The sequence below is a fragment of the Rhinatrema bivittatum genome, chromosome 2, assembly GCF_901001135.1.
Source record: "Rhinatrema bivittatum chromosome 2, aRhiBiv1.1, whole genome shotgun sequence".
NCBI classification, from domain to species: Eukaryota; Metazoa; Chordata; class Amphibia; order Gymnophiona; family Rhinatrematidae; genus Rhinatrema; species Rhinatrema bivittatum.
In genome coordinates, this window is record NC_042616.1 from 22,244,543 (window position 1) to 22,268,168 (window position 23,626).

The following is a 23,626-nucleotide window of genomic DNA, read 5'->3' on the forward strand; positions in this document are numbered from 1 at the left end:
GGAAAGGATAACGTCAGTAAAATAATTACAGATTTCAGCATATTGGAGCATAATTATAATTATGCTCCAATATGGAAGAAAATAGAGCGGGACCTTCATAATTGGAACAGGGAAAATTTTTCCTGGATGGGTCGCATAGCGATCTTAGATACAATAAGCGCGGTAGAACATTCATTTTTATTTTCTACCCGCCCCATACCAGTACCAAGTGCGATTCTAAATGTGTGGCAGAAGAAATGTTTCGACTACATCTGGAAAAAAAAGCCCCCTTTGGGTGGCCCGGGCCGTACTATTTCTTCCTAGAAAAAGTGGGGGAAGGGGGGGTCCCAAATTTATCCTGGTACCATGGAGCAGCACACATGCGGGCAATTGTCGATGCCTACAATAAGACAGATATCAAACAGTGGGTCCGCTTAGAACAAGCAATGATAGGGGCTCAGCCACTACAGGTGTTATTCTGGCAGCCTAAAACTACCTGGAGATCTTTAGATGTCCTCCCGAGAGCACTGAAGACTACACTTACAATATGGTCTCAATGGAGGGGTCAAAGAGTGGGCTCTTTTTCGTATTTCCAATCAACACACCTATTCCACAACATAAGTGTCCCAGTGGGTCTCCATTCCCAGCTTTTTCACAAATGGGCAAGCCAGGGTATTGTGTGCCTAAGTCATTTATGGAAGGAGGGGGACCTGATGACATCTAATGATTTTCAAGAAAGATTTCGGGGAGGTACGCAGGACGTTTGGGTGTTGCGTAGGTCTGACAATTCCTGAAACAGCTCCAGGCCACTCAGGCGGTTCACCCTACCAAATCACTGTTTGAATCGTATTGTGAACATGCTGCTAAGATCAGGGGAGTTATTTCCACATTGTGTACTCTCCTCAATACGCATTCACCTTATGCATTTACACATACGTGCATGGGAGTCTGAACTGGATGATGTGTTAAGTGAAGAGGATTGGGACATTATGTTTCAGAGGACAGCCAAAAGCTCTATCTCTGCAGCAATTCAAGATCCCTGTTATAAACTACTGTATAGGTGGCATTTGACTCCTGTTAAATTACATGCTATGTACCCTCATATCTGATAAATGCTGGTGGCAATGCGGTCAGGCGGGCTCATATATCCACGTCTGGTGGACATGCCCTTTGGTGATTCCTTTCTGGGACTAGGTCAGAGGGTGGATGAGGGAATTGACCAGTGTGGACGTACCAATGCAACCTGTTCATGTTTTGTTGAATCTCCCAAGCGAGGGTATGGATAAAGCACCGGAATCATTCATTTCACAAGTATTTATAGCGGCCCGCTGTGAACTAGCCAAAGCATGGAAACTTCCTAATCCTCCATCTCTTTCAGCAGTAATCCACAGCCTTCATTCGAGTTATCGGATGGCACATCTCACCGCAATCAGACAGGACAAATTGTCTGCATTCCAACAATCGTGGGAATCCTTCGTTAACTGGAGAATTGCTCAAACCTCATCTGGATGAGCTCAGTTTTATTTTCTAAACGTTTAGAGAAATAACCACCAAGAGTCATGTTTAAGGCATGTTTGGGTTTATTATCACAGGTACAGAGAAGAGAATCACTTGGCTGTACTCACTAGTCAAATGTTGGACTGGACAATGTTTTCATGGCTGTAGCAACGGTTAATCTTCATAGATAACATGTGGTGCATTTAAGGAAGGAGATGGGAAGGTGGGGGGGTAGGGATCACAAGGTTTTCTCATTTGATAACTGTATTGACCTAACATTGTTGATGTCACACTATGATTGTTTATCTTGGTCAATAAAAATTTACATTAAAAATATATTTTCCTAGCATGTAGCAGGTAGACTCTGGACCAACGGGTATAGTGTACTCCTGATAGCAGTTGGGAGAAGGACCAGATTCTGACGTCAGCCCTAGTACATATACCCCTGCAGGAAGTGCAGCTCCTCAATATTCTCCTCGAAAAGCATTGTGGATATATGTATGACTGAATAATTTGAATAACTTGATTAACTTTATAACTTTGTTAACTTGATTAATTTGAACTGGTTGAATTGGCTATAGCTGGAGACCGGCAGTGCTCTCAACCGAGAAATGTCGACACTCGGTAGGATGGTTGTCCTAGATGAAGGAAAGCTTGGCTTACCCTTGAATCACTCGCTCCTGGGGTTGTCCCCCGAGAATTCCATGAGTAACGGCAGCCGTAGGTGGGATGCTGAGTCCATCTGTCTACAGTAAGCAAAACGAAATTATCAGATAAGTAATTTCTCCATTTCCTAGCGTGTAGCAGATGGACTCAGGACCAATGGGATGTATAAAAGCTACTCCCGAACAGGGTTGGAGGCTGCCTGTGACCCACTTAGTACTGCCCTTGCAAACGCTGTGTCCTCCTGAGCCTGAACATCCAGGTGGTAAAACCTGGAGAAGGTGTGGATGGAGGACCATATTCCCGCCCTGCAGATCTCGGTGGGTGACAGCATCTTGGTTTCCGTCCAGGACATTGCCTGGGCTCTAGTAGATTGGGCCTTGACTTGTAAAGGCAGTGGCTTGCCTGCTTCCACGTGGGCCGCCTTGATGACTTCTTTGATCCAGCGGGCTATGGTTGCTCGGGAGGCCGCTTCCCCCTGCCTCTTCCCACTGTGAAGGATGAAGAGATGGTCTGTCTTTCAAATGGATTCCGACCTTTCCAGGTATCAAGCTAGGAGTCTGCCAATGTTGAGATGGCATAGACTTCGAGCCTCTTCTGAATTCTTATGCTCATCTGGCGATGGTAGCGAGATGGTTTGGTTGAGATGGAAGTGAGACACCACTTTGGGAAGGAATGACGGAACTGTGCATAACTGGATGGTTCCTGGGGTGAGTCTGAGGAACGGCTCTCGGCAGGACAGTGCTTGTAGCTCGGATATAAGACGGGCTGAACAGACTGCCAGCAGGAAGGCTGTCTTCAATGTTAATAGTCGGAGAAACAGGCCACGGAGAGGTCTGAAGGAGGTTCCTGCTAGGAAATCTAGGACCAGGTTGAGGTTCCGAAGAGGCGCTGGCCACTTTAGGGATGGTCGGATGTGCTTGACTCCTTTCAGGAAGCGGGAGACATCCGGGTGAGAGGCTGTGCTGCTGCTCTCGCCCTTGGGTTCCAGAACATGACACGGCCGCCACCTGTACCTTGATGGAGTTGAGGGACAATCCCTGCTGTAGTCCTTTCTGTAGGAATTCCAAAACTGCAGGATTTTTGACTGAGTGTGGTATGATGTCGTGTTCTCGCACCAGGATTCAAATACTCTCCAAATCCTTATGTATGTTAGGGATGTGGAGAACTTGCGTGCTCGGAGTAGGCAGTCAATTACTGCCCCCAAGTATCCTCTCTTCCTTAGCCGAGTCCTCTCAATGGCCAGACCGTAAGAGAGAATCGAGCTGGATCCTCGTGGAGGATCAGCCCCTGTTGGAGCAGGTCTCTGTGTGGAGGTAGCGGCAGGGGGTTCCCTGTCAGCAGTCTTTGCATGTCTGCGTACCATGGTCTTCTTGGCCAGTCCTGGGCCACTAGAAGTACTGGGCCCCTGTGGTGTTCTATCTTGTGGATGATCGCGCCCAATAGAGGCCACAGCGGGAAGGCGTGTAACAGAGTCTCCTGTGGCCAGGTCTGTACTAGATAAATCAAAAAAACGACCACCACACCAACCAGCGATCCAATAGAATAAAAAATCAATCAAGAGCAACTGAAAGCTGCTCTGTCGCTGCAAAAATGTTTTCAAATGTATTACTTAACAATTTCCTTTGTATAAATTCAATAGTACTCAGTCAACCCATTTGAAAACACAGGTCTGTACTAGGGCATCGATTCCCTGGGACTGGGGTTCCCGCCTGCAGCTGAAGAAACTGGGTACGTGGGCGTTGGACCTGTTTCCCAGGAGGTCCATGGTTGCTTTTCCCCTTCGGTTTACTGTCAGTTGGAATGCTGTGGTTGAGAGTTTCCTTTCTCCTGGATCTTTCCCGGCAATGTGGATGGCCGAGATCTCGTGAAGATTCACTTCCGCCCATGACATTAGGGGGTCTATTTCCAGAGACACCTGTTAGCTTCTGGTTCCTCCCTGACGGTTGACGTAGACCACTGTTGTGGCGTTGTCCGACGTTACTCTGACCGCTTTGCCTCGGAGTCTGTGACAGAACCTTAGGCAGGCTCGTCTCACTGCCTGGGCTTCTAGGCGATTGATACTCCATCCCGACTCTTCTTTGTTCCATTGCCCTTGGGCGGTTAGCTCTTGGCAGTGTGCAGTGTGCTCCCCATACTTATAGGCTGGCATCCGTGGTGAGTAGGATCCTGGTTGTGGAGGATAGTCTCGTTCCCTGGCTCAGATGGGCTTCTTGTAGCCACAATTATAGTTGGGCCCGAACTCTGTCCGGTAGCTGAAGCCGTATGGTGTAGTTCTGGGACAGTGGATTCTAACGTGATAGTAGTGGGCGTTGTAGGGGTCTCATGTGAGCCCGTGCCCATGGGACTACTTCCAGTGTGGATGCCATGAGGCTGAGAACTTGTAGGTAATCCCGTGCTGTGGGGCGAAGTTCGCTCAGCAGGGTTCGTAACTGGGTCATCAGTTTTGATCTCCTTGTCAGTGTCAGGATGACCTTGTCTTGTTTGGTATTATTGGCTGCAGGCAGCTTTTGTTTGTGTTGACCACCCACCCGAGGCTCTCCAGTAGAGTTTTGACTCGGTTGCCTGGTGGCTTTCCTCTGGGGATTTCGCTCTAATCAGCCAAACGTCTAGATAAGGATGCATGCGGATTCCTTCCTTCCTCAGTGTTGCTGCCACCACCACTATGATCTTAGTGAACGACCGGGGTGCAGTGACTAAACCAAAAGATAGTGCCCGGAACTGGTAGTGACGGTCCAGGATGGAGAAGCGTAGAAAACTCTGATGCTCTTGTTGGATTGGAATGTGTAGGTAGGCTTCCAACAGATCCAGGGTGGTAAGGAACTCTCCCAGTTGTATCACTCTTATTACAGCTCGTAGGGTTTCCATGCGGAAGGGAGGAATCTTCAGGTGATGGTTGACCGCCTTGAGGTCTAGGATCGGTCTAAATGTTCCTTCCTTCTTGGGAACGATCAAATAGATGGAATAATGGCCAGTATTTATTTGTTCTGGAGGCACCGGTGTTCTAGCCTCTAAGGCTAGTAATCTGGTCAGTGTAGCTTCCACTGCCATTCTCTTGGAAGGGTCGTGGCAGGGAGATTCCACAAACTTGTCCGGAGGGAGGTGATGGAAATCCAGGTAATATCCCTCTCGAATGATGGATAGGACCCACTTGTCCGAAGTTATCTCGACCCATCTTTGGTAGAATAGGGCCAGTCTGCCCCCTATGGCTTCTCCCTTTGGATGGGTTGGCTGATCTTCATTGTGGGGTGCGGCTCGGGCCTGGGACCAAGCTGGCTCCCCTTTTATTGTGCTTGTTCCAAAAGGACTGGCTCCGGCCTGTGGGGCGGGCCGCTTGATATGAGCTTCTATATGGGTTGAAGTGCTGTGATCCCAGTATGGCATGTTCTTATGTTCTTATGTAGCTGCTGTGTGTACCAGATCTGAAGCGGAGTCCGCGAGGAATGATTCAGCTGGTTCCAGGGCTTCCCTCAGAGTGTTCTTCCTGGTCTGTGCTAAGCAGGCGCGTGTCACCACGGCACAGCAGGCCGCGATCTGTAAAGACATAGCGGAGACGTCAAAGGACTGTTTGAGGATGGATTCCAGACGTCTATCTTGAGCATCCTTGAGTGCTGCTCCTCCCTCCACCGGGATAGTAGTGCGCTTCGAGACCGCGCAGACCATGGCATCCACTTTCAGACATGCCAGGAGATCTTTGGCGGCAGAATCCAGAGGGTACATGGCTGCCAGAGCCCGGCCCCCTTTGAATGTAGTTTCTGGGGCATCCCATTCCAGGTCATTTAGTTGCTGGACGGCTGGTAATAGTGGGAAATGGCGGGAGATCTGACGAAGTCCCTCCAAAAGTGGGTTCGTCTTAGGTTCCCCTGAGGAACTTGTGCCCGGGATGGCAAGCTCTTTTAAGCTGTGTGTGACCAGGTCTGAAAGCTCGTCCTTGGTGAAGAAGCGTCTCTTGGTTCGATGGGGTTCTGTCCCCGGAGGGTGTTCCCCCTTCCTCCAGGGGTTCTGACTCCTCATCTGAGATGTCTGTGTCCCTGAAGGTGGGGCTTCTGGGAGGTTGGATCACTTCCCTAGGCATAGAGGGTCCTGGCATGTTGAGGTCCTCTCGTGGTGCCTGTGATCACATTGTAGGAGACCCCGGTTGCATGTGGACGAAGGTATGCAGACCTTTGAAGAATTCCACCCAGGAGATGGAAGCTGGGTCTAGACTAGGGGGCGCCGAGTTCCTGGGGAGCCCCGTTTGAGGGGGTCCCGCTGTGTGATGCTAGGTCCGGCGTACCGCTCAAGAGGCTGGGGTCTGGTGCCAGCTTGGGAGGGCCATCAGTTGGGTCCCCTAAGGCCTCTTCGCATTGTATACACAGGGCTGTGGCCTCCTCATGCTGTGCGGCTCTAATGTGGCGTGCGGGGCAAAGGCCCTGAGCTTTGAGCTTATTTTCTGGTGGTGCCATGGTATGTGCGCGTACAATACAGTTGTGCGCTCCAGTGTGCGTCGAAATTGCGCGCGTAGGTTTGGTGCGCATGTGCAGAGCGATGTGCGTGTACGGGTTGAAATTATGCACCTGGCACATGAGCGCGTGGTTATGCGCTTCGCTTGTACGCTTGGTACTTGTGCGCGCGACGTTGTGCGCACAGGGTATTTGAGTGCGCAGCTCGCCTCTGTGCGCACAGATCGAGACGGACAGGGTGGCGAACAGGGCCAAAATGGTGACGGCTACCACGCTGTTGCGGTCCGCACCGCTTCCTTCCCGCTGTGCCTAACCAGTGCCTACCTGCCCGGCTGGAGACGCCCTGCCCCGCGTCCTCGGGACCCCAGGACGCCGACGATTCCGTGTGGTGGCCGCCATTTTCTGCCTGATCTGCCCCGGCCTCGCGCGCGCTTTGTGCGCCCAGACTCCGTCCCAGTGCCTTGCAACGACGTTCACTACTGCCTTGTAGTTCTGAGTTGCGCTCCGTCTTCTCTGTGTTCCTGCTGCTGACTTTGGTTTGTTCCTGACTACGCTCTGCCTGCTGCCTGCCTCTGACCCTGGTTTGTTCCTGACTACGCTTTGCCTGCTGCCTGCCTCTGACCCTGGTTTGTTCCTGACTACGCTCTGCCTGCTGCCTGCCTCTGACCCTGGTTTGTTCCTGACTACGCTTTGCCTGCTGCCTGCCTCTGACCCTGGTTTGTTCCTGACTACGCTCTGCCTGCTGCCTGCCTCTGACCCTGGTTTGTTCCTGACTATGCTCTGCCTGCTGCCTGCCTCTGACCCTGGTTTGTTCCTGACTACGCTTTGCCTGCTGCCTGCCTCTGACCCTGGTTTGTTCCTGACTACGCTCTGCCTGCTGCCTGCCTCTGACCCTGGTTTGTTCCTGACTATGCTCTGCCTGCTGCCTGCCTCTGACCCTGGTTTGTTCCTGACTACGCTTTGCCTGCTGCCTGCCTCTGACCCTGGTTTGCTCCTGACTACTCTTGTCTGCCGCCTGCCCCGACCTTGGCTTGTTCCGGTTTGCCCAGCCTGCCGCCTGCCTCTGATCTCGGCTTGCCTCCGTTCCTGCTTCAGGCTACAGCTTGCTCCAGTTCCTGCTTGCTACGGACTCCAGTCCAGGTTACAGTTTGCACCAGCACCTGCTTGCCACAGACTTTGTTCAGACTTTGCCTGCTCCTAATCCCGCTGGCCACAGTGACTTTGTTTCCATCCTTGCCCCTAGACTCTCTCACTTTATTGCCCAAGTCCCAAGGTGCCAGAACCCTACGGGCTCCTCCTGGGGGGTTCCTGGTGCCCGGGTGAACACTCTGAGCCTCTGGCTCCGCCTCCCGGCCCACTCCATTACCCAGGGTAGGTCGGCCCAAGGGTCCACTACTTCGCCTGCAGTATCAGACTGCAACACACGCGGACAATATGGTGACCTCCTCGGAGGGTCTCCTCGTGGGAGGACCTTCAGATCTGACCGGGGTCTAGCCCTGCTAGGGCTGATCAACCCGGTGGCACTGGTCCCGGCAGGCGACCTGTGCTGCTCCTCGAGCTTTGGAGACCGGAGACTTTTAAATAGATTTCTACCTTACCTTGTCTCGGTGCTTCCTGCTTTCGTTCCGGGCGGTCTCCGGCTGCGGGGGGGAGAGGGAAATACCTTCACCGCTGCGCTCGAGGTTGCACCCGCTGCCTCTCAGCCTCACCCGATGTCGGGGGCTAGGTCCCCGCCGAGGGTCGGCTGCCGGACCAAGGCTTATCTCCGAGGGATTGCGGAAATCACCTCGGGAATCTCAACTAGGGGAGGGACCCAATGGGTGTCACCGCAGGACAGCGGGGCTCGTCTGTAGAGGTAAGATTACTTCTTAATTTGGATTTCCTTGGTAAAATTTACTCTGACGCTGTGCTAGCGTGCATAGAGACCCTAACTGCTATGGAGATGGAAAATACTGAAGAGCTGCACTTCCTGCAGGGATATATGTACTAGGGCTGACGTCAGATTGAAATCTGATCCGTCTCCAACTGCTATCAGAGTACACTATACCCGTTGGTCCTGAGTCCATCTGTCTACACTAAGGAAAACGAAATTATCAGGTATGTAATTTCTCCAATTTATTTAGATTTATATTCTGCTTTTCACACTTTTTTCAGCACTTCAAAGTGGATTACATTTGCTACTGGTATCTTGGGCAGAGTAATAGTTTCTTTCTTTGTTGGAGATTTGCCTAGCAGTGACATTGTCTTGGTTATATCCCTTCTCTAGGCATTATTGTATGGTGGTTGGGGTTCGAGAAGTTGCGTCTTTTGCCAGAGCAGCCTCCTCCCTTACGAGGAAGTAGTTTTGGTACATCCCACGTGTGTGGACTGGACTGCCTGGATGAAGAGGAAGGTAAAATTACTACTTACCTGATAATTTCCTTTCCTCTCTGAGAGGCAGGCCAATCCACAATCCTACCATGAGAGCTGCCTGTACTGATTTTTTCTATTTGTCCTTTCTCAGGGACATTATTGGAGGTAGAATTCGTAGGCCGATGCAGATCTTCAGGTCGTCTAAGGGCCTTGTAAGTGTTTGCCTTCTTTGTCTGTTATGGCTTCTGCATTTCCTTCTCGTCTGAGTCCAGTGTTTTGCCCACTGGAAGAAAAAAAAAGAAGTGAATGATTGGGGGAGGAAGTGTTTTTAACTCCGGACTTACAGTTCTAATGTTAATTAGTTGCCACAGTTGACTTTTGCAGAATACTGGCACACTGATGTCAGTACAGGGCTATATGAGGGTGACATCAACTTGTCCGTTGGTTTCTGTCTCCATCTGCTGGTAGGCGTGCATAACCCACTTATGTGCACTGGCTTGCCTGTCCTAGAGGAAAGAAAATGATCAGCTGAGTAGTAATTTCACCTTCCTGGGTTTTTGAATCCTGGATGTCTGACGTCTGTGTGGGAGTAGTGGGGTGGATATACAGGATGCTGCAATGTTGGGGAAATTGGGTGTCTCAGAGTTACAGGTCTAGTTCTACCGGAGCCCACTATAACCCATTTATTCCTGGGTTTCTGAATCCTCTGAGAGAGCTGGGAGAGGCAATCTGGATGTACAGCAGATTATGTATTGGTCTGCCTCACTTTAGCCTGTGAGCCTTGCAAACACTGCAAACTTCCAGGGCCCGTTTAGTTATAAGAAGCTTTCCTTGGGATCATGTGACTCTGCTGCTGTGTGAATTACTTTGGTGGTTGCTTTAGCAGTGGCTTAAATTTTAACTCTTGTTTTTAGATCTCTGACGTTTAATGGTCCATGATTATTATTTTAATTTGTTATTATATTGTTTAGTTTGGCAGATCCGGTATAAGATTATAAATGTTATTAAAAAAAGTGTAGATAAGCTCTGAGGCACTAGATCTAAAGGAGGGACCTGTATGATCTCCAAAGTTCCTGTATTGCATCAGCTTTATTTCTGTATCCTACACAGTATGGTAAAGAGAACCCATTGATTTTCTTAACTTCTCTGAATATTTCTATAGAGACATCATAGAGAGGTTTTCATAGGCATCACATAAAGTTTCTGCTAAGTCACAGATTTCTTTAATATCAGAGATCCCATGCATTCATTATGTGATCCTTCTAAACATCTCATCTCAGGTTATTAGTAGCTTTCCATGCCATTGTCACTTGCACATGCTTAATTCCTTCTTTTTGTATCCAGCAGACAATGAGGTCATACAGAAAGAGAAGAGGGAGGAGAATGGCGAAGAACACCCTATAGTATTAGCACTTACACCAAGACAATCAGGAACTGTCTGTGAGAATCTTGCCCAGAGGCCTGAGGGGGGAGACATTAACCAAAGACAGCAGGAATCAGAGACGAAGGAGCAAGACGCGGCAGGAGAGTCACTTGATGGAGTCACTGCTTGTGCGAGAAGTGACAGGGAGATCACAGACATCCCTGAGCAGCAGGCACACCTGAGAAGAGAGAATCCCTTCCAAAGTAATAACAGTGATCAAATGAGTTTTGAACACTGCATCAGGAATCTGAGAGCAGGGAGACCTTTCCAGAGTAATAACAGTGATCAAATGACTTCTGACCTTCAGCAGAAAGAGGAGGAAGGGAAGAAATCAATTCAATGTGACCCCTGTGGGAAAAACTTTAATAGAAAATGTAATTTTATATTGCACCAGAGGAGGCACACAGGAGAGAAACCTTTTCCATGCAAGCAGAAGTTAACCCTGAACTTACACCAGAGAATCTACACTGAAGGGAGCACTTTTACTTGTATTGAATGCAAGAAAACCTTTTCTTGCAGGGAATCCTTAGTAATACACCAAAGTACATACACAGGTGAGAGACACTCTCATTGCCCTCAAGATGGGGAATCTTACAGTTCTGAGTTCTCTGTACTAGAAAAACCATTTAAGTGTGCTGAATGTGGTAAAAGCTTTAGTGTCAAGGGCCACCTCAGACAGCATCAGAAAATCCACACTGGAGAAAAACCATTTAAATGTACTGAATGTGGTAAAAGCTTCAGAGACAAAGCATGTCTCAGACGGCATCAGAAAATCCATACTGGAGAAAAACCATTTAAATGTACTGAATGTGGTACAAGCTTCAATGTCAAAACCAACCTCAGGCGGCATCAGAAAAGCCATACTGGAGAAAAACCATTTACATGTACTGAATGTGGTACAAGCTTCAGTGTCAAGAGTCACCTCAGACAGCATCAGAAAATCCATACTGGAGAAAAAGCATTTAAATGTACTGAATGTGGTAAAAGCTTCAGGGACAAGGCATGTTTCAGACAGCATCAGAGAATCCATACAGGAGAAAAAGCATTTAAATGTAGTGAATGTGATAAAAGCTTCAGCTCCAAGGCATATCTCAGCTGGCACCAGAATATCCATACTGGAGAAAAACCATTTAAATGTACTGAATGCGGTAAAAGCTTCAGGAACAAGGCATATCTCAGACGGCACAAGAAAATCCACACTGGAGAAAAACCATTTAAATGTACTGAATGTAGTAAAAGCTTTAATTGGAAGTCATCTCTCATGCAGCATCAGAATATCCATACTGGAGAAAAACCATTTAAATGTACTGAATGCGGTAAAAGCTTCAGGAACAAGGCATATCTCAGACGGCACAAGAAAATCCACACTGGAGAAAAACCATTTAAATGTACTGAATGTGGTAAAAGCTTTAGTGGCAAGGGCCACCTCAGACAGCATCAGAAAATCCACACTGGAGAAAAACCATTTAAATGTACTGAATGTGGTAAAAGCTTCAGAGACAAAGCATGTCTCAGACGGCATCAGAAAATCCATACTGGAGAAAAACCATTTAAATGTACTGAATGTGGTACAAGCTTCAATGTCAAAGCCAACCTCAGGCGGCATCAGAAAAGCCATACTGGAGAAAAACCATTTACATGTACTGAATGTGGTACAAGCTTCAGTGTCAAGGGTCGCCTCAGACAGCATCAGAAAATCCATACTGGAGAAAAAGCATTTAAATGTACTGAATGTGGTAAAAGCTTCAGGGACAAGGCATGTCTCAGAGAGCATCACAGAAGCCATACTGGAGAAAAACCATTTAAATGTAGTGAATGTGATAAAAGCTTCAGCTCCAAGGCATATCTCAGCTGGCACCAGAATATCCATACTGGAGAAAAACCATTTAAATGTACTGAATGCGGTAAAAGCTTCAGGAACAAGGCATATCTCAGACGGCACCAGAAAATCCATGCTGGAGAAAAACCATTTAAGTGTACTGAATGTGGTAAAAGCTACATGGACAAGGCATGTTTCAGACAGCATCAGAGAATCCATGCAGGAGAAAAAGCATTTAAATGTACTGAATGTAGTAAAAGCTTTAATTGGAAGTCATCTCTCATGCAGCATCAGAAAATCCATACAGGAGAAAAACCATTTAAATGTACTGAATGTGGCAAAAGCTTCTCTCAGAAGGTGTGTTTGACATTACATCAGAGCATCCATACTGGAGAAAAACCATTTAAATGTACGGAATGTGGTAAAAGCTTTCGTTGGAAGGACTCTTTTAAAATACATCAGAGTGTCCATTCTGGAGAAAAACCATTTAAATATACTGAATGTGGCAAAAGCTTTAGTCAGAAGATACATGTCATGCAACATCAGAAAATTCATACTGGAGGAAAACCAAGTTAATGTACTGTGTCTGGTAAAAACTTCATTAGAAAGGAAGACCTTGCAAGCCACCAGAAAAGTTGCACAGGTGTCATATTCAGTTCACATGCTTTCATATAGTTTTGGAATAGAAGAGTGGCCTAATAAAGATATTAAAATGCCGGATGCAATAACAATAAAACTTCTCCATTTCCATCAAGTAAGCTATAAGAATCAGGGAAGTTGATATTCAGATGCCAGAAAGCTGTATAAGTAGGACTTATCCTTCTATTTTACTGCTGCTGAATATCCAGTTATGTTCAATGGCTGAGAAAGCTGTGGGAGGGCAGTGGGTGGATCAGAGCGGTGCTGCTTAGCTGGAAAAGTTATTCAGCTAAGTAGCGATTTTGGCAACATGGGTGTTTTGCATGATTTGTAGTTTATTTTTTTTTTGCCCTGTGCCAGTTTTCCCCAGAGAGCTCATTCCCTGTGTGCTGGCTTGCAGGTAGTGTTTGACCGCTGCACTGTAGTTCAAGCAGAGGCTTTGGATGCTGCCCTGACTGAAGGTGGCTCTGATTAGCAATCACATCCCAGTAGCCCTGGGTACATGTAACACTGGAACACCCTGCCGTGCCATTGGCCAGAAAGCTCGCTGTTAATACTGTGTTTCCTGATTGGCCCTGGAGATCGCTCTGAGGGTTCTGGACAGGGATGCCAATCTGCCTTATTTTTTTTTCCAATTTGCGGCTTCCTTATTATTGGGCGTTTTTTCTGTCAATTGTGGGGTTTTTGGACTTGGTGGGTGGGATTTGAGCCCAGCTGTTCTTGTGATTGGCTGCTGCTGCCGATGAGGCCTGTTCATGTCAGAGGAGCACGTGGGCAGGCACTGATGGCAAGCAACAGCGTTGAGAAAGGGCATTCCAGGCATCCCCCACCCTCTCCGGGAAGAAATATTTCCTGACGTTGGTTCTGAGTCGTCCTCCCTGGAGTTTCATTTCATGACCCCTAGTTCTACGGATTTTCTTTCCAACGGAGAAGGTTTGTTGAATGTGCATCATTAAAACCTTTCAGGTATGTGAAAGTCGTTATCCTATCTCCCCTGCACGTCCTCTCCTCCAGGGGATACAGATTTAGGTCCTTCAATCTCTCCTCATAAGTCATTTGATGGAGACCCCCACACCCTTTTGGTCGCCCTTCTCTGCACCGCCTCCATCCTGTCTCTGTCCCTCTTGAGATTTGGGCTCCAGAACTGAACCCAGTACTCCAGGTGAGGCCTCACCAAGGCCCTGTACAAGGGCATCACCACCTCCATTTTCTTCCTGGTTATTCCTCTCTCTATGCAGCCCGGCATTCTTCTGGCTTTAGCGACACTACTGAGTCCCGAAGTCCCGGCAGGTGAGCCGCAAAGCCAGCAGAGGACTCATCGTTCCTCAGCAGTCTGGGCAGGAGTTGGCTGACTTCTCTTTTATTGACTATGACAGGAAGCTGCTCTTGCTTCCTTCTCCTCTTCCTGGCCAGTGGGAGGTTGTTCCCTCCGCCTGCACCCAGATCAGAGCACGATATCACCACCTCCTGTTCATATGGGCCCGGCAGGACACCAACTTTATCTTCCTCGGCCTGGCCTGGCAGTGAGGCTGCTGATGCTCTCTTCATCCCATAGGGTCCGGATATGAAAGAAGGAGCATAAGGGAGAAAGGTGCCTGCTCTGTAGATCCGCTGCTGCTGCCTCCTCATCTTCCTCTCCTAAGTGCTTCTTGCCCTCATCTGCTGCTGATAACGAGGGAGGGAGACTCTGGATTGGACTGAAGGCTTTTCTGCTGGCTGGGAGCCAGGAGGAGGGGGAATTGTACTGCACAGGAAGGCCTTGGGAGATAGGGAGTCAGGGGTGGGGGAAAGGAGGTTGGGCTTGCTGGGTATGGAGAGATGGAGGAGGGAAGGATTGGGAGCTGCTGGGCAGGGAAGAGAGAGATGGAAGTGGAGATAGTTCTGCTCTGCACTCATTGTTAGGACGCGGGGGACTCCTGTGGATGCAGAGCATGTGCCTGTATTTAGTCCCATGATGGTCATGTGCTCCGTGTGTCACGCATGTGAGCGTCATCTCTCAGGTGGGTCCTGATAGACTAAAGGTTGAAAACCGCAGGTCCACACTCCCTGCCCTTCAGTGCAGCAGGCTGAGCAGACATCCAGATTTCAGGCAGGAATAATATCCTCTACTTAGCTTTTGAAGCTTGGAGCTCTTGTGGACAGAAACGAGCCAGGAAGCAGACTGGCAACTGACCCTGCAACTCCCTCGACTTTCTGTCTGCTATTGCCTTGGAACAGTCTCTGGGCAATAAAATGAACTTTTACTTCACATTGGCTCCTGGCCTGTATTTTGAGAAATACAGAGATGCTGAACGTCTGACAAAGCTGCAATACTTGCCTTTCTCATCTCCTGTGCCAAGCACACTGTTTGTCTAAGCCTCTGTTAAAAACTGAGAGAAAAATGGATATTATAGCAGGGAAAAATCAGCAGGATATAACAGTCATTCAAAACCTTGTTAAGAAATCTGAGGAAAGAATTAAAACTTTAGAGGATATGGGAAAAAAAGAACTCAGAATTTCAGAAAGGAGTAGTGAAAGACAGATTTATTATCCAGACGAATTGAAATCTTCACCTACTCAACGTCCCCAGGGTAGCTGGGGAGGCACCGATGGAAAGGTTACAAAACTTTCTCATGGAAGTATTGAGTTTCTCTGAAAATGAATTACCAGTAATTAGTTATTGCTACTCTCTGCCAAAGAAAAATTCAAACTTGAATCCAGAAGAGCTGCCCTTTCCAGGGAAGCTAACCCATTTCTTGGAAAGTGCTAATAATCAAATACCAGACAGGGGTATACGGTCAGTTGCTTTTGTGAATTTACTTGATCTTCATAGAGTAATGAAACACTACTTTGCTAAATACCCTCTCTCTTTTCATGAGTGCTCCAGATTTATCAATTACCACACAGTTCAGGAAAAAGAGTTTTTGGCTTTCCGGCAGGAAGTGATATCAATGGGATTTACGTTTAACCTGCGTTATCCCTGCAAATGTATTATTAAAAAACAGCAGGATACTTAGATATTCTTTGTCCCTGATCTTTTAAAAATGTTTGTTGAACAAAGAAGAATAGCTGTAGTACCCCCATAGTCTAGTGACGGATAGAACTATACAGTACAGGAATGCACAATGCTTCATTTCTTGTCTTTTTATCCCTGTATTTGCCAAGCCTCTGTAATTTAGATGTCAAGTTGAATTTCCTAGCGTGTAGCAGATGGACTCAGGATCAATGGGTATAGTGTACTCCTGTTAGCAGTTGGAGACGGATCAGATTTCAATCTGACGTCAGCCCCTAGTACATAGACCCCTGCAGGAAGTGCAGATCCTCAGTATTTTCCGTCTCCATAGCAGTTAGGGACTATCTGCACGCTCTCACAGCGTTTGAACCAAATTCAAGGAGAAAACACCAAATTTGAAGAAGAATCTTACCTGAAGACGAGCCCCGCTCTCCTGCGGTGATACCCTCGGGCCCCTCCCCCAGTTGAGATTCCCGAGGTGATTTCCGTGGTCCCTCGGAGGTGAGCCTCGGTCCGGCGGCCTCACGGCGGGGACCTAGCCCCCGTTTCTCGGGAGCAGGTTAAGAGGCAGCCCTGCGTGCCACCTTAGAGCTGCACAAAGCGAGGCGGCCAACGCCCTATGCACCCTGTGCGAGGAGGCCCTGGGAGATCCAGGTCAGGGCCAGTCCCACCCAGGGCCGAGCACTAGTTCCTCGGGGAGTACTCCGGACCTAGCAAATCCCAGGGAAACTCCCCCACAGCCGGGGAACCCCAGGGATCCAGCGCCCCTCGGCTTGGCCCAGACATCAGTCTCATGGGTGGAGTTTGGGTTTTTTTTATTTATAATTTAAGCATATAACAGTAAACATTGTTATACAACGCCAAACATACATGTATAGCATGTGTTACAAAAGAAAGGCAAAAGTAAACATGCGTTCTGGCAACATAATAACAGTAAATGCTTGGTTTTGATTTTTTTTTCTCCCCCCCCCCCCCCCCCCCCTCCTTGACTCACCCATCCTATCACTGTTATCCCAGGACAGACAAAGACATATGAGGAATATGATATAATATTATATAAGGCGATGAGGCAATAATATCAGATGAACCAACATGCGTCCAGAATACATGTGATCTGCTAAGTAGACATAGCACATAGACACGTAGCAGTGCAGTGTAATAGCTGTGATTGGAGTCACAGGGGTAACTTAGGCTCTCATATTACTCCTACAAGTTGGGGATAACTATCATATCTAAACCCCTGCTGAGAGGACTACCAAACTGTAGCCTCCGCCAATGTTCAAAACTACTCCATTGGGAGAAATGCTTTTTCAAGTTCTTCTGTCTGATAGCTGTCAATTGAGTTAGATACCAGATTTTGGTCAAACGCTGGAGTACCCTTGCTCGTGACAGCACCTCCTTCTGCCGCCATAATGTAGCCAACTCCGCCCTTCCCGCCTGCGTGATCTGTTGCAGGAGGTAAGTGTCTTGGTCACTAAACTCAGGTGGGTAAATATTCAAAAGAAATATTTTTGGTTGTAAAGGTACTATCACTTTCACAATCTCATAAATAAGCCCACTGATCATGGTCCAATATCCCTGAATTGGGCTACAGTCCCACCATATATGAATAAAGGTACCCCTGTCACCGTACCCTCTCCAACACTGATCTGACACAGCCGGGTAGAATTTATGCATTTTCACTGGGGTCAGGTACCATCTATATAACATTTTGTAGTTTTGCTCTATTATATTAGCAGATACAGACCCTTTCTTAGCAGCCCTATAACAATCTACCACTCTAGCGCCGTAAGTTTGCCACCTAGATCTATTTCCCAGTTAACAATGTGTGAGGGAGGTGCATCTAGATCTTTATTAAGTAAAAGGTATAACCGGCCTTCTTAAGTCTATCCGCATTAAAGATATAAGGCCTTCTTAAGTCTATCCGCATTATCACAGTAACCTTCAAAAAGCGATTTACCCCTTAGTAAGTCTATCTTGACTGTGCGCTGTGACAAATAATGCCTGAGTTGAAGGTAAAAGTAATGGTCTGCTACCGTAAGAGGGAATTCGTCAGATAGCTCCGAGAGTTCTTTAACTTTCCCCCTACCCCACACCTGTTCCAATGTTGCACATCCAAAAGACTCCCAACTCGAAGCTAAGACCCTGGAAACTCCAGGAGGGAAGGCTTTGTTATGAAAAATGGGCGTTTTATAAAATACCGTTCTTTCTCCCACTATCTCCGTTAGCCACACATCCCACATATAAAGAGTGTGTGCAATAGACGGAGCTATTTCTAGCGGCAATGGCCGCGCTGCTGGCGGGAGCCATACAAGTATTTTTGGAGGAGTACCACCCAAAAGAGCCCCCTCAAGCAGCACCTATCGCTTATTATGTTCCACCACATGCCAGTCGATAATATAGCAAAGTTGAGCCGCTGCATAGTAATATTGTAGACAGGGTACTCCCAGCCCCCCTCTATCCCTATGTAATTGCAGGACCCTGCCACTAACCCGAGGTGGCCTCCTCTTCCACAGAAAGCGATACAAATGTCTCTGCCAAAGATGCAGGTCTGCGGCCGGTATTGGGATTGGCAAGGTTTGGAATAAGTAAAGAAGCCGGGGTAATACATTCATCTTAACTGTGGATATCCTACCCCACCAGGAGAGATCCAGTCTTTCCCATTTCTGGAGGTCATCTTTAATGTTATTCCACGTGGGTTCATAGTTCAGGGAGAACAGGTCCCCTTGCTCCACTCCTATCCGTACACCCAAATACTTAAGTGATTTATGTTAAGTATCTCTGACTTATCCATGTTTAATTTATACCCCGATACCCCGCTAAATTTATTCAGAGCTTTAACTAGATGAGGTAATGAACTGGAAGGATTAGCCACGGTGAAAAGCACGTCATCCGCAAACAATGACAGTTTGAAATCCTGGTCCCCTACCCGAATCCCCTGTATCTCCTTAGTATTCTGAATGGTTTCAGCCAATGGCTCTAGATAGAGGGCAAACAGAAGCGGGGACAGAGGGCAGCCCTGTCTGGTTTCTCTTTCAATCGGAAAGGCCTTTGAGTATCCCCCATTCACTTTGATACAAGCATTGGGTGTGGTCTAGAGCTTCCGGACCCAAGTAAGAAAATTACCTCCCATCCCCACCTTATGCAGAACAGAAGAAAGATAATCCCAGTGCACCAGGTCGAATGCTTTTTCCGCGTCTACCGTGAATAACACCAGGGGATATTGTTTAGCTCTAGCATACCAAATTAAGTCTGTGACCCTCCTTTGTTATCTCCCGCTAGTCTACCGGGGACAAATCCTGTCTGGTCCGGGTGAAATATAGAGGGAGCCACATGCCCCAACCGTGTAGCTAATATTTTAGCCAAAATTTTTAGATGTAGATTGATTAAGGAGATGGGCCTATACGAACCACAGAGGGTGACATCCCTTCCTGGCTTGGCTAAAATAGTGATCCCCGCTTTATTAGCATCCATAGCGATTTCCCCATTGGACAGTAAGTTGTTGAAAGCCTCTGTTAAGAGTGGGGTGACTACCTCACTTAGTGACTTATAAAAGCTAGCAGTGAATCCATCGATTCCCGGGGATTTCCCGGTTTTTAAGCCTGCGATTACCTTGATCACCTCCTCATCCGTAATAGGTTTATTCAGATATCGTTGTTGGATCTGGTCTACCTGCGGTAATGTAACACTCTCTAGGTATAAATCTATATCTTTCTGAAGGAGCTCCTTCTGATGGGAGTATAATTGCTGATAAAACTGTATGAATCTCTCACGTATTTTTTCCGTATCAGTAAGCAGCTCTCCGGATTCAGATTTGATTTTTAAAATTTGGTTCTGGGTAGCCCTTGCTTTTAGCCTAAGTGCAAGTAGCCTCCCGGCTTTATTGCCGCCTTCAAAGAACTCTTGCTTGGCCCTATCCATTTGGAAGGCTATTTCACCCAGAGAGAGTCTTCAACTCTTCCCGCAGTGCAACCAGCTTCTTCGCTAGATCGTCCCCTCCCCCCCAGTCTCTTATGTCTTATTTCTAGTTTGCCTAAAAGTTGTAGGATTTCAGTCCGCCTGCTGTTCCTTGTTTTCTGCAGATGAGACGCTCTTGCAATTAATTTACCTCTGGCTACTGCCTTAAAACAATCCCATAGCATATTGGCGGACACCTCCCCATTATTATTTTCCTTTAAAAATGTCTCCATGTCCCCTTTAAATTGCGCAACAAAGTCAGCATCCGCCAAAAGGCAATCATTGAGGCGCCAGAATCGATCTCCAGATTGTATACCCAGCTTGTATAGGGTAAGCTTAATAGCCGCATGATCCGACCATGTAATGGGGCAGATCTCTGTGTTACAGACCTTATTGGCTAAATCCCTGTCTACTAGAAAATAATCTATTCGGGAGTAAGATTTATGTGTAGGAGAGTAAAAAGAATAGTTCCGTTCCGTAGGGTGGTGGAGTCTCCAAATATCCAGCAGATGCTAATCACTCATTAATACTTTCAGCCCTTTCCTGTGCCTGCGAGAGTGACTTCCACCTCCACCATTTGAGTCAAGAAAGGAATATCTAGTTAAATTAAAATCCCCGCCTATTATCAGTGATCCTTCCACCCACTGTTTCAATGTCTCGGATAGTTTTTCAAAAAAGGGCCCCTGCCCCGTATTGAATTTCACCAGTATATACCGGCCTTCGTACTACAGATCCTATGTCTACCGCCAGATCTTTAGAAAATAATATCCCCACTCCCCCATACTTATGTCCCACACTTGCTGCTGCATAAAATTGCACTGGGTAGTGTTGTGATATCATTAATTTTTCATACTTCTTTCGAAGATGGGTCTCCTGACAAAAGAGTATGTGTACCTTTTCCCTTACCGCATCTTGTAACAATTGCTTCCTCTTATGAAAGGAATTTAGCCCTTTTACATTCCATGACATTACACGAACTTCACCCATCATAAACACATGCTTCCCCCCAGCTAGGTGCCCCATCACTCACGATATCTGTCGTCCTCCTTTCCTCCTCTCTAGGATAAAAGAATTCGTAGCTGTCCCTTTTCCCCTCATAGCCACATGTGCCCCCCCTTTCTGTCAGTCACCCTCTCCTTCATATGGAGGACTAACGCCACTCAGAAACTGACTCGTACCCCAAGAGCTCGCCCTCCCTCCCCTGCCTATGATGCATATAGAACCATATAACCAGATGAACAAGTTAACGATTAACTGGATATTCGCAGTATACTCATAAACAGAACATAGGTATAATGTAAAGTTTAGGAACTTGCTAAAACACTAGGTGAACCCCCTTCTTGGTGGATCCATCATCTGTATTACCACTCAGTTCAAACCGAGAATAGTTGGGAAACCTTCATGCTTCTTCTGGAAACTCAGGTCACAGTGTCTTTGTCCGCCCGTTGGTCACTGGAATGCTGCCGTAGTTGTTTGCCTCCGTGCTGTACTCTCTGCCAACGCTGTGTAGCTCCCGCTGATGTCCTCGTTTCATCCGTCTGATCTATGTCCTGGCACGGTTTCATAAGACCCGCAGCGCGTAGTATTCGTGCCGCTTCCTCGACGGTTGTCACCCGGGAGGGAACTCCCTGGATCGTAAATTGGAGTCCAAATGGAAACAGCCACTTATATCGGAAGTTTCCTTCCCTTAATAGCTGATGGACCTCGCGGAATTCCCCCCGCTTTTTGATTGTGACAGATCTTGGAAAATTTGATAGGTATTTGATTTGATTTGATAGGTGACAGATCTTGGAAAATCTCAATTTTTGCGCCATGCCACTGAAAGTCCTCCAGAGTCCTGGCTTGCTGCAGGATTTTTTCTTTGTGAGCGTAGCTGTGAAAGCATACCACAATATCCCTGGGGAAGTTGCCTCTAGGTTTAGTTAATGCTCTATGTGCTCGATCAAGGTTTATCTCAGGAGGCGGTTCATCATTTTGTGTGGTATGCAAAATTTGAGCACATATCTTTTATAACTTTATGACAGTCCTGGTAACTGTCTTCTTCTGGTATCCCCCGGAATCTGAGGTTGCCTGTCCTGGAGCGGTTCTCCAGGTCTTCTAGCCAACACGCTTGATCCTTTATGCCTTGCCTCAGGTTCCCCATTTCTTTTTGCATAGCCATTAAAGTAGTGCTCTGTTCTTCAGTCTGTGTTTCCAGTGTGTCTATTCTCTCCCCCAGACCCCCGAAATCGCGGCAGAGGTCAGCGGCAATTTGCTGCAGCTCACTTTTTAAATGTCCCATCCCTTCTTTCATTTCTCCGAACCATCTTTGAAAATCTTTTCTGGTCATAGCATGCTCTCCCTCTAATCGGAGCGTTCCTCCTCCCTCCGTGATGAGCAGGGAGTCGTTGCTCTCCTCCGTAGCCACGTGGTCGGCCATTTTGTCCTGGAGGAGCTCAGCTGCTGCAGTGAACGAGAACTGCTTCAGGTCCGGAATCTTTTTTCGATTCGCCATCGGGGACACCCTCTGTTTTCCTTATAGAGTTATAAGTAATTTCGCCGTATTACTGCAATTTTCTGCGCTGATGTTCACTGATTTTGCAAGAGTGGGGAGCGGAGCTCGAGCCTCAGGCAGCCACCCCGTTCGGTGACGTCACTTCCTCCTCATGGGTGGAGTTTTTCAAAGGGGTTCACACCCTGATTCAAATGCAAACGGAAACTCCACAGCCACAGCCTTTACAGGAGAACCCTGAGGCTCCGGGCCCTTCAAGACCCAGAGACAGAGCACCCAGGAGCCCCACTTATGGGGACACGGACATCTCCGAAGAGGAAACCGAGCCCCTAGAAGAAGGGGAGCTCCCATCGGGGACAGAGCCTCACCGAACCATGAGACGCTTCTTCACAAAAGACGAACTCCCGGACCTGGTCACCCAATGACTGTCTGAACTCGCCATCCCGGGCCCAGGCTCCTCAGGGGAACCTAAGCTGAACCCTCTGCTGGAGGGTCTCCAACAGCCTTCCCGTCATTTACCACTGCTTCAAGCTGCGCAACAGCTAATTGACCTGGAATGGACTGCACCAGAGTCCACCTTCAAGGGGGTACGAGCCCTGGCGGCCATGTACCCCCTGGATCCGGCAACCAAAGAACTCTTTACATGCCCGAGAGTCAACGCCATGGTCTGCGCGGTGGCTAAGCGCACCACTATCCCAGTGGAGGGAGGAGCAGCACTCAAGGATGCACACGACAGACGCCTGGAATCCATCCTTAAACAGTCATTTGACGTAGCTGCTATGTCTCTTCAAATTGCGACCTGCTGCACCGTGGTGACTCATGCTTGCTTATCCCAAGCCAGGAAGAACCTCCCGGGAGAAGTCATGGAACCAACAGTGTCATTCCTCACGGACGCTGCTTCCGACTTAGTACGCACAGCGGCCAGAGGAGTGTCTTCCGCAGTGGCGGCCAGGAGGCAACTCTGGCTCCAAAACTGGTCAGCGGACGCATCATTCAAAACCTGCCTCACAAGGATGCCCTTCAAAGAGTCCCTCCTATTCGGCAGCGAACTGGAGAAACTGGCCAACAAATGGGGAGACTCCCCATTGCCACGACTACCGGAAGATAAATCAAAGAGAAACTAACGACCCTTCCCTAGATCATCCAGGGGCAGAGGCTCACAGCGCTTCAGCCCTTACAGCAGAAATAGCTATCAAGCGCCTCACCCTTCCGGCAGGAACCAGTCCTTTCGGAACAAGCACAACAAGAGAGGAACCGGCTCGGGTTCAGGTCCCAGCCGCACTCCACAATGAGATTCAGCCGACCCGTCCAAGGGAAGAAGCCATAGGGGGCAGACTGGCCCTATTCTACCGCAGATGGGTCGAGAACTCTT

At 47.9% G+C, this 23,626-nt stretch overlaps 1 protein-coding gene across 5 annotated transcripts in view; it reads left to right on the plus strand.

Moving 5' to 3' along the window:
* Positions 1-23,626, plus strand: part of LOC115083644 (zinc finger protein 208-like) — a 309,671-nt gene that overhangs the window by 219,333 nt on the left and 66,712 nt on the right. For 4 of the 5 annotated variants that reach the window (XM_029587584.1, XM_029587585.1, XM_029587583.1 and 1 more), the window contains exon 5: positions 10,278-13,354. In XM_029587584.1, coding sequence (XP_029443444.1) covers positions 10,278-12,751 — 2,474 coding nt within the window. In that variant the 3' untranslated portion in view covers positions 12,752-13,354. Of the gene's footprint in view, positions 1-10,277; positions 13,355-23,626 lie in introns of those variants that run through there. The other variant, XM_029587587.1, reaches the window with a different exon arrangement.